At 39.7% G+C, this 12,225-nt stretch overlaps 1 protein-coding gene across 1 annotated transcript in view; it reads left to right on the forward strand.

Annotated features, from left to right (window-relative positions):
• Positions 1-12,225, forward strand: part of LOC126244652 (E3 ubiquitin-protein ligase listerin) — a 160,393-nt gene that overhangs the window by 127,867 nt on the left and 20,301 nt on the right. Inside the window, exons 17-18 of the mRNA XM_049948256.1 lie at positions 9,033-9,225; positions 10,532-10,813. Coding sequence (XP_049804213.1) covers positions 9,033-9,225; positions 10,532-10,813 — 475 coding nt within the window. The remainder of the gene's footprint in view (positions 1-9,032; positions 9,226-10,531; positions 10,814-12,225) is intronic.

The following is a 12,225-nucleotide window of genomic DNA, read 5'->3' on the forward strand; positions in this document are numbered from 1 at the left end:
TATCTCATTTAAATCCTGTCTGCCTAATAAACTACGAAACTAGAGTGAGACAACAGCAAACGCGGAAGAATATACATATCATGTCATGTTTATATTCGTATTATTCTTATGCCTGATAGTCATACAGTCAGAAATGAAGCACGGCAACTGATTAAATTTTTAAATCTAAGATGACTCTAATTTCTGTGCAGAATGTAATGAACTAAAGAGGCACCTGCAAAGATTTTCAAACGGAGAAAAATTTTCGCTAAAATTTCGTTCAGATCATCATCTATCGTACACAGTCTATTATTTGGTTCTTGTTAATCATTATCAAAGAAAGCAGTAGTGTAAGTAACAACAAATGTTTCGCTAATGAAACGATTCCTCTCTATTTTTTATTTGTAAGCGGCGGTAGCGCGCACAAAAGCAAGCCACGCCGCGAGCGGCGACAGGCCGTAAACACGCACTATCAGAATGCGACAAACAATGCAGGACACAGTACAGTAATGCATTTTCAGCTTAGAGTGACGTAAACACCTATAACAAAGAGAACGGCACTTATCAGATCAAAGAAAAATAAGCAATCAATTCAAACCAGACGAAGCACGTGAAAAAGGAAGGATATCCGTATAAATACGGACGGAGCGCGTGACGCGTAGCAATGGCTACCTGGTAAACCGTAACTGCTAACCTTATGACTCGAACCAAACTACTGCAGCTGTATCGTCATTCATTCGACCTAAATTGTGTCTCATATTACAATTAGACGAACTTTGTTTCGATTTGGAGGTGCGACCTAAAACTTTTCTCTCCCCTTGAATTTCGAGTCTCAAATTTCAGGTGCGGCTTAGATTCGGGAAATTTTTTTTTCCTTGATTTCGAGTCTCATTTTTCAGGTGCGGCTTAGATTCGAGTGCGGCTTAGATTCGAGTAAATACGGTATCCCCTTTATTATGCAATGGTTTAACAATAGCATATGTCAGTCTATCTGGGAAAATGTCCTGTTTCAGTGAGCTGCTAATGTTTTCTCGTTTTTTTTAGCAGTCCACAAAACAGGTAATGCATCATGAACTACCCTAGCAGTTGTTGCGACATTGCCAATAAATGTCCCACACGAGTTGATTGTTTCATTTACAGATAAAAACAAGTTCAAGTAGCTGATATCATCTCTTATTTCTTGTATAACATGAAAATAATTATTTTCTTGAAAATTAGTAAGGAACAGGGCTGTAATTTGGGGTCTCACTTTTGCAGCAAACAAGTATAAAAAAATTTTGAAAATATGTTTCTTCATAATAAACTAAATTAAATCAAAATCTGTGGAACTACAGATCTACATAATTTTATGTTCCCAGTTTAAAATATTTTTGTATTGAAACTCCCTGGCAGATTAAAACTGTGTGCCCGACCGAGATTCGAACTCGGGACCTTTGCCTTTCGCGGGCAAGTGCTCTGCCATCTGAGCTACCGAAGCACGACTCACGCCCGGTACTCACAGCTTTACTTCTGCCAGTATCTCGTCTCCTACCTTCCAAACTTTATAGAAGCTCTCCTGCGAAACTTGCAGAACTAGCACTCCTGAAAGAAAGGATATTGCGGAGACATGGCTTAGCCACAGCCTGCGGGATGTTTCCAGAATGAGATTTTCACTCTGCAGCGGAGTGTGTGCTGATATGAAACCCCCTGGCAGATTAAAACTGTGTGCCCGACCGAGACTCGAACTCGGTGCTAGTTCTGCAAGTATCGCAGGAGAGCTTCTGTAAAGTTTGGAAGGTAGGAGATGAGATACTGGCAGAAGTAAAGCTGTGAGTACCGGGCGTGAGTCGTGCTTCGGTAGCTCAGATGGCAGAGCACTTGCCCGCGAAAGGCAAAGGTCCCGAGTTCAAGTCTCGATCGGGCACACAGTTTTAATCTGCCAGGGGGTTTCATATCAGCGCACACTCCGCTGCAGAGTGAAAATCTCGTTCTGGAAACATCCCCCAGGCTGTGGCTAAGCCATGTCTCCGCAATATCCTTTCTTTCAGGAGTGCTAGTTCTGCAAGTTTCGCAGGAGAGCTTCTGTAAAGTTTGGAAGGTAGGAGACGAGATACTGGCAGAAGTAAAGCTGTGAGTACCGGGCGTGAGTCGTGCTTCGGTAGCTCAGATGGCAGAGCACTTGCCCGCGAAAGGCAAAGGTCCCGAGTTCGAGTCTCGGTCGGGCACATAGTTTTAATCTGCCAGGGGGTTTCATATCAGCGCACACTCCGCTGCAGAGTGAAAATCTCATTCTGGTATTTTTGTATTATATATTTAAAAGTTACAGGGCGGGGGTGTTAATTGACACACACAAACTAATTCCATTAAATAACGTTTTTTAACTTACCCCTTCATAAACATTGCCAAGGTAGTTTTTACTTATTGTTGATTCATCAGGAACTTTTCATTCGGAATATTTTTCCAGCAACATTCAAAATTCTACATCATTTAACTTATTCAGAGGGCTGTTGGCTGAAACTAATGCTTTGCATATATCTTCCAAAAAACTGTCATTGACATGATTTCCACACCTGCTTGCAGAAAATACTGCTGGTGAGGTTGTTTAGCTCTTGGAGACATTTCTATTAACAGCATTTCCATGAGCAGCTGCTTGCAAATGATGTGCAATCTGGAATTTTTTGTCATTGGGTAACTGTAACAGTGGTATAAAAATAATGTTAGTTTCTTTCAGTTAAATATAAACAACAATCACTATCTTGAAAATTGCTCTGATTTTTAAAATGTTCTGAAAATAGAGCAATACAACTTATGTGTTTTTCACATATGTGACACAGTACCATATTTCTGTCTGTTCTTGGTCAAACCAAATAAGTTTTACTGCTCTTTTCCTTCAGCATTGTACTGTTCTGTCTCCTCTTGCTCACATTTCAGAAATTATGAGTAGCAGCACACTAGTTAGAAACTAAAAGTTAACTGAAAATGATACTTTTTAATTCATGGAAATGTTATCATCACAGCGGATGGCTTCATTTATAACATAATACAAATCGTATGGAGTTTTATGATGCGAAGACCACACTGAACTTTAAATGTTTGCCACATGATTATTGAACACAGTTGTGTTTATGGTAAGCTGTTGAGCGGCATATTTTTGTGCTGTATCAGGAACCAGTCATTGTTGATACGTTTTTCATATTAGGTGCATTGTGCTGCCACCTACTGCCAGGTACTCCATATCAGTGACCTCAGTAGTCATTAGACCTCATGAGAGAGCAGAATGGTGCACTCCGTGGAACTCACAGACTTCAAACGTGATCAGGTGATTGGCTGTCACTCATGTCATACATCTGTACGTTAGATTTCCACACTCCTAAACATCCCTAGGTTCACTGTTTCTGATGTGGTAGTGAAGGGGAAACGTGAAGGGACATGTACAGCACAAAAGCGTACGGGCCAACCTCATCTGTTGACTGACAGAGACCGCCGACAGTTGAAGAGGGTCATAATGTGTAATAGGCAGACATCTGTCCATACTGCATCAGGATCCACTGCAAGTACTATGACAGTTAGGCGGGAGGTGAGAAAACTTGGATTTCATGGTCGAGCGGGTGCTCATAAGCCACACATCATGCAGGTAAATGCCAGATGATGCCTTGCTCGGTGTAAGGAGCATAAACATTGGACGATTGAACCGCGGAAAAACGTTGTGTGGAGTGACGAATCATGGTGCACAATGTGGCAATCCGATGGCTGGGTATGGGTATGGCGAATGCCTGGTGAACATCATCTGCCAGAGTGTGTAGTGCCAACAGTAAAATTCTGAGGTGGTGGTGTTATGATGTGGTCATGTTTTTCATGGAGGAGGCTTGCACCCCTTTGGGCTTTTATTAATCTTTTCTGCTGAAGCATCAATTTATTTGACATGAAGTGTTTAGTTTCACATAATTGGCTAGTTTCTACTGTTCGCTGTATCTCAAGTACACTTATGGCATTATGCACGAAATTCCGATGCTCTTGAAGTATCCTCTGATGTCTTGTTTCTTTTATGACATAATGTAAGATCTTTTAATGTTTTACACGTAGCAACATCGGGCTTCCTGCGTCATCTTAGCTGCGCAAGTTCGGTGATGCCTGTTATCTGGCGCTCTCTGCTAACTGCCGAAATGAACTTATTTCTAACAGGTCGTGGGGAAATATTGCGAATGGTGGTTTGAAAAGTGTTACATTCAAAGCAAATTTCCTTTTACACAAGATGAACTATGTGCGAGAAAGTATGATGAATTTCTTAAATCACAAAGTGTTTGACTCTCATTTAAAAATCAACTCTTTGAGGAGGACCGTTTAGAAGAATTTCGAGCCCAGAAAATCAGACATTTAGGTTATTATTAAAAATTTTACAGGCACATTTGTGTGATGTGTCTTAAAGTGTTACACGCGCAAAGATCAACGTTATATGTGCAAGCTTAGCTTCTCTTGCAGCTTATTAATCTTCGAGACTAATATTATATGTGAATGCTGTGTGTATTAATTTAAACCATTGACTTTTCTTATTTGTGTGTTTGCGCTACTTAAGAGTGATGTTGCTGTTGGATGACTACATCACGTGTCGCTCGTGGTCTCGCGGTAGCGTTCTCGCTTCCCGAGCACGGGGTCCCGGGTTCGATTCCCAGCGGGGTCAGGGATTTTCACTGCCTCGTGATGACTGGGTGTTGTGTGATGTCCTTAGGTTCGTTAGGTTTAAGTAGTTCTAAGTTCTAGGGGACTGATGACCATAGATGTTAAGTCCCATAGTGCTCAGAGCCATTTGAACCATCATGTGTCGTGTGCTGTCATCAGCTGGCAAGATCACGTGACATGAGCTATGACTGGCTTACAAAAGCACATCACAATGTCGATTTCAATGCTTCAGAAAGTAACATGCGGTGTTTGGTGGAATCAGAACTTATACCTTCATAATATGAACATATGCAGTGTACATGTTGTTGCACGTCAAAGGTTTTTCAAAACATCCCCCCACCCCCCGAGTTTCGTTTTCTAAAGTGCCAGGAAATTGTACGTCAGTATATGAGACCATAAACAATCAAAGGATTGATGAGTTTTAAAGTGACAAGGAAGAGTATACTGTCACTTAACACAGAAAAAGTATATTTTGACCCAGGAGAAACTGTATTTTTAACCGGGAAAAATCCAGGAATTTTGTTTCCTTGTCCACGTATACACCATGAATGTACTCCCAGCATGACGGAGCCCATCCACATGTTACCTGACATATGAGAGAACATCTCAGCCATACTTACCTTAATTTCTGGATTGGCTGTGATAGTATAGTTAATTGGCCACCAAGATTGCCAGACCTTACACCATTAAATTTTTGTTTATGGAGTTGGATGAAATCTGAATTGTACAAATGAAAGGTGAATACACGAGATGAAGTGCTTGTTCGCGTCATGAACACTGTTGCCCTCATTAGGAAATGTGCAGAGGCACTCAGACAAGCAACACTACATGTTCTTCCAAGAGTGCACTAATGAGTTGAAGTTGGTGGTGTATTCCAACATTTATTGCGAACTGTACAACAGCTGTAATGTGAAATGTATGACAATGGTTAGAGGTAAATTTGTTAAAAATACATATTTTTCAATTAAATCTGACAGTGAAAAATCCAGGATGGAATGTAACAATATTATGAAAAGGAAAATTGCTACTCACCATACAGCACAGGTTCTGAGTCACAGATAGGCACAACAAAAAGACACTTACAATTAAAGCTTTCGGCTGCTAAGGCCTTCGGGGAGAGTGGTGACTTGGTGGGGGTAAGGAGGAGGCTGGGATGGGAGGGGGAGGCATAGTATGTAGTACGATGGGGGTGGTAGACAGTGAAGTGCTGCAAGCTAGACAGAGAGCAGGGGAGAGGTAGGGAGGGGAGGAAATTGCGGGAAAGGAGAGAAATAAAAAGATTGGGTGTGATTATACTTGTAAAATGCATGTTGTAATGCTTACTGTAGTTGAGTCGGTGTAAATTAATCCCTGACAGCTGTTGTGGGCTGGGTGCGGCAGCTTCACAGGCCTACCTCAACCAATAACGTAATGCAATTTTTTAAACATATGGCAATGTCTTGATGTTGTCACAGCTCTGTAGACAGCTATTGTTTGACCTGCTGCTGTGAGCACTTCACATTCGAAAGCTGGCAACGGTGGTACAAACTGTCATTCGTTATCTAATGTCAACCCATTTATAACTGTCGCACATGTGCAGTGTCTTTTAATTGTGCCTGTCTGCAACTTAGCGTGTCTTTTTTATGTTAAGTAGCAATCTGTCTTTTCCTGCATTGTTAAACTTGACAATGTACAGAATAAAACAGAAAATAAATGACAATGCGCATTAGATGTGTTCTGTCTTGGAAACTGTTTGGAATAGGGTATATCTCCACCCATACAAAGTTTTTTGCTTCAAATGGGCATTCCTGTCATATCCCAGAATACTGACTGTTCCTTCCTGAGACACCCTGTATACCTCACTATTTACGAGAAACTGTAGCTAACTTAGGTATAGATCTTCCTACCACATTTCTTTTGTGTAGCATGTTTAACATGGTAAATAGTTTTTTGCAGCACACTAACAGAAGTCACCAGTTATAAGTCTTAAATACAAATGTTATTAATTTCGGAGATAATAAAAATTTATGTCTTTGAAATTATTTCGCCTCAATGCACATATTTCTCTGATCACTCCAAGGTGACACTAGGTGTTTACTCATGGTGCGATCAACTTAAAAAAGGTGCCCTGTGCAGATGCTAAATAAGTAAATAAGAAAACATTTAAATGCGAAGTGTGCAATACCAGTCACATCGCAGTATCCCTGTGCTACATGATAGAGCTTGGAAGCTATTTGTATGGTACAGGCTGAGAAAAGAATTCTACCTGCATACTAAAAGCTGTACACTATATCTCTCTTGTCATCTACAGTTCTTGATATTGACACACACTTCCAATATGAGCCCAAGTCTGCAGCATCTGACTGTCTCACATTAATCTTCAGTTTCGGCCCTTCAGTCAGTGCCAATACAAGAGTGCCTACCAGTGCCACACATGTTTACATGTGTTGAAATGTTGGTATTATATTTCCAGAATAAATCTTATAGTCTGTAATTGAGTATCCACTGTTTCAAAACTTTCTGGCAGATTAAAACTGTGTGTAAGATGTGGAACCTATACAGGGTCTCCGAAAAGTCTTTCCCTGATTACATAAATTGATAACTCAGGCTAGAAGTAAGATACAAATATGAAACTGGTGTCTAATTGTTTACAAACTATCAAAGTTTTTTTCACACATCAGTAAACTTCCCCATGAACACCCTTGGTAGCACATAGCACATCTAGGCGATATTCAGTTTCCGTCCACACATTAGCCAACATCACTGGAGGGATCGATTCAACGACTGTGGTTATCCGTTGCCGCAGGGTTTCAAGATCTGGTAACGTGTTCGGTAGACCTCGTCATTGACATAACCCCTTAAAAAGAAGTCTAATGGGGTTATGTCAGGAGAGTGTGGAGGCCAAACCGTTGGCCCATCACGACCAATCCATCGCCCAGGAAAGGTCATATCGAGATAGGTACGGACGCCCAAACCCCAATGAGGCGGTGCTCCGTCTTGCTGAAACAAGACATGGGGGTGATACTGAAGCAGCTGAGGAACAGCATACAGTTGCAACATGTCCAGATACACTGCAGATGTGATGGTAGCCTCAGCGAAGAAGAATGGCCCGATAATTCGATCGTGCAATAGTGTGCACCAAACATTCACCTTTGGACTGCCTCTGGTGCACTCCATGACCTCGCCAGGGGGTTGTGAACCCCAAATGCGCACATTATGGTGATTCACTACTCCACTGACAAAAAAGGTCGCTTCGTCGGAAAAGGCAATTCGTCTGAGATAACCCTCATCATCCTCAATACGTGATAGCATTTTGACAGCAAAGTCATATTGACGTGTACTGTCATTGGGCAACAAGGCCTGAACGATTTGCATTTTGTATGCATGAAACAATAAATGTTTGTGTAAAATGTCATGGAGAGAGCTTTTCGGCATCTGTAATTCTCGTGAGGCCCTGCCAATTTCTTCGGACTTCGCAGAAAAGACTGCCTTACAGCTTCCATCCTGTCTGCTGAGGTTCTTGGTCGACCAGACCTCAGAAGGTCAGCAACAGATCCTGTGTTCTTGAACCTCTCATACCAGGCTTTAATGCTCTTGACATCGGGTGGATTCCTTCCAAATGTTGTCTGGAAGTGTGTCTGTACTGTGGTTGGTGATCGTGTCTCATGGTACCACAGGACACACTGTGCCTTCTCCTGATTGGTTAACATGGCTTCTTGGGCACTGCACCTCATCCACTACTTACATACTGCGAACCTAAAACAGAAAAAAAAAACTTTGATAGTTGTAAACAATTCGACACAAGTTTCATATTTGTATCTTACTTCTAGCCTGTGTTATCAATTTATGTAATCAGGGAAAGACTTTTCGGACACCCTGTATTTCTTAGGCAATGCTCTTACCGACTGAGCTTAAGCCATTTATTTTTGAAACAATGTCCCTTCTTGACCAATTTACAACCTCTCAATATGAAAGTCTTAAACAAAGATTGAGGCTCTACACGATACTTCTCCTCTGTACCACTAACTGCAAATGGGAAAGCCAGGACGAAGATATTCTATTCTTGATTATCAGCCGTTTTTCATCATGTTCCCATATTTTCCTTTAATTTCCTGTTATGTTGTAGTTTTTATTATTTTGAAGTCCTATAGCACATTGCTATTACTAGGGAATGTGTATCTCAACTATTGTAGTCTGTTCTTACTTCCATTCTGTAGCTATTTGGTCTTATCTCATGTGGATAGCAGATTGTCCTACCTCCCTCCCCATCACTCCTCACCTGAACCTTACATATTTCCATTGCCTTTTCCATGTGCCCGTTCTCTTTGTTTTCAGGTAAAGCACTGGAGAGGAATACAAGTTAGCAGTCGAAGAAGATTTTGTACTCTTAACTAACATCCTTACTTGCTCTGCTTCAGATGCTGCTAAAGAAACAGTTGTGACCTTAGATCGACAGATATTACTCCAAGAAATTGGCAAGTCTCTTATGTGTGCTGATGTTGGGCAGTATCTCCAAGGAAGTCAGCATGAGGCATTCATAGAAAGCTGTGAAAAATTAATTTACACACCACTAAATGTGCTCCAGCTAACTGGTTTTCAAATGCTCAAAAAGTAAGTTTGATGTAATTTACATCATTACTATTGTGGTAGCTTTATCTGTCGGTTTGTTGTATTAACTTTATCATTAGTAATTGACTAAACTTTCATAACAGCGGTTATCTCATCAAAGATATTTTTGTTTTGTGCATGGCTAATGTTGATAAGTTAGATAATGATTTCATACCTCAAAGTTTAGTTGTGTTTAGTTATTTGCATCTTGCATGAATCATAATTGGAACAAGTCAGTCTCTCTCTCTCTCTCTCTCTCTCTCTCTCTCTCTCACACACACACACACACACACACACACACACACACACACACACACACATTATAGCTGTAAACATCCAAAACTGTGTCTATGGAGTGATCTCAGTTTGAAGTTAATTTTGTGTCTATAAGATTCGTAGAACTATTGGGTAAGTGGTGAAAGTTTTTTATGGCAGAATATCTCACTCTTTTCTGTACTGCTCTGAGATCAAGTAATGACTAGTTTATATTATTCCTCATCGTGTTGTTAAATTATTGATGTTACTGCAATGGTCTAGTACATATTATGTAGGCTGTACATCCACAACAACTTAATTCACTGGTGTGATTCATTCTGCATGATAATACTCAAATATTGCACAAATTCACAGCAATAATGTATGTACGTATGTGTATGTCTGGAATCTTATCCCAAACCCCTGGATTGATTTTAACGAACTTTGACACAGAAACAGCCAGCATCATGAGTATCAGCACTGTGGGGATTATAAATTACAAATCCAAAGGTTCGGGATTTGATCCCAAGTCAGTATAGATGTTGTGACATTTATCATGTTAACCTCTGACCTTGCTGTGAGTTTGTAAGACATGTATTTTACACCATGGTTAAGATTTCGTGTTGAATTGTAATTTCCACCTTCTTAAGGAGCAGTTTGCAGTGAAAATGCAGTAGAGGCTACCATTTTCAATAAGAGCATACATATTAAGTCACTATGATGCTCAAACAAACCCTTTCTAAAAGTCAACATCTGACTTATATTGCACTGTAATTTTAAGTAGTGTGTGTTATGATCTGTTACTTGGTATTATTATATTAACATCAACACCTTGATGAATGAAATGCTGTGTGTGTGTGTGTGTGTGTGTATGTGTGTGTGTGTGTGCACATAAAGGGCATCATTGTAATTGTAAGAGTAACTTGTTAACTTTTATTTCAGATCTCATTTGATAGATCTGTTGTGTGGAGGTGATTTTTGATTCATATCACTTCATATATTATATTTGCTACTCATTATTGCACACAGATTATCTCGGTTTCTGTACTTTCAGGTTGGTGCCTTTCTTTTCTGCGAAAGATTCAAGCGTGGGACAAGTGACTGGCGAGGAGATGCCCACTCCGGGCCTCAGCCTCCTGACCAGTTTGCTGGACAGAGGTGAAGCCGCGACCGGTGCTCTGCTTAGTGAGCTGCGTATGGGCGAGAGCTGCACTCTGGAGCCGTTCACAGAGTCACACGCATACTGCAGTGCCTATCTGCTGCTGTGGTCACTGACGCTGGAGCTCTGCGCTCGTGCATCGCCACAGCTAAGATACCAATATGCAGCTAAACTCAGGTACTGCATTGTTTTTTATCTCCCGTGTTCTTCTCGTTCCTCATTTACCTTACCACACAAGTCTCACTTTAAGCACATTGTAACGAAACAGGCTGTATTGGGTCTTGCAGTGTACCTGATACAGCAGATTTTGCAGTATGTGATACACACTAAAACAGATGTGGGTAGTGTATAAAGACACTTAGTGAATAACGTCACTTAGTGCAACTTTGTGAAATAGTAACAAAAATGTTAAACTGTGTCACACACCAATTACTGTAAAGTAATGTACAGTTAGGATAAGTCATTACCACTTTGATATGAATTTCGGGATGTTTTGAAGAGAAAGAACAAGATCGCGAGTCAGTGTTAATAGTGTATAAATGTTAATAACCTTTTTCATTCAGTTTTGTTGTAATAATTCAATTTGTAAAATTCATTGTTTAACAAAACGTAGATAGAGTGTGTAAACCATTAATTTTGAAAAAGCCTAACATTTATGTATCTTTGCAAGTCAGGACAACATATTCGTACAGAAATCACCGACTAAAAACAAATCTGTAATTAAACTCGTAATTAATGTTTCTGGAACATTCTATGGAGAAATTCAATGCAATGTCTACATATTACGAAAACTAGAGAAGATTCATTCAAATTGGAGACCTAACCTAATTCAGGAAGACAGTTTGTATCATAAATAATGTTAGATGAATGATTCATTAATCTTTTGTAACACGATTTAAAGATTTTGGGTTGTACGTAATTATTCCACATTTTAGCCTTCAAATGTTGTAAAAAAGTCATTTTAACGTTTGAATTGTAATGTTGACATTGTAGAAATAATACCAGCTCAAAATTGTTTCATAAAATTTCATAATTAATTAAATTATGAAAAGATACTCGAGAATGTTCTGGACTGAATAATAAGAACTTAATTGTTAACTGTATGTATGTTTCAAAATTGCACTTGTAAAAGATCGTTAATTTGGGAAATATTCATTATCATTGTACTCATTTTAATTTCTATTAAAACTCCATAATGTCAGTTTTTGCTGGGTTAACTTATTGCAATTATAACATTAAACATGGAATAACATAATAATGTCTAATAATGTAATTGTTAAAAGGTGTATAAATTCAAATTGTCCAAAAAGCTAGAGAAGAGCGGTTGGAGGATTAGCTGGTGTGTTGCAGTGCTTGTTAAGTTGTGACAAATAACCAAGTGTTGCTAACAGATTAATTACTGTACGTCTGGAAGTGACCCAAGACTTTCTGCAGTGAAGCTATCACCTCCAAAAATGTACAACGTGCTGTGCTTCTGGATCTGGTTACATTTTAACGTGTACTGTTTCCACTGTTACTGCTGAAATATAATGTTACTCATAGTACCACAGCATGTTGTTGTTGAAGAAGTCTTCAGTCTGAAGACTGGT

Source organism: Schistocerca nitens, chromosome 1 (genome assembly GCF_023898315.1).
Source record: "Schistocerca nitens isolate TAMUIC-IGC-003100 chromosome 1, iqSchNite1.1, whole genome shotgun sequence".
Classification (NCBI taxonomy): Eukaryota; Metazoa; Arthropoda; class Insecta; order Orthoptera; family Acrididae; genus Schistocerca; species Schistocerca nitens.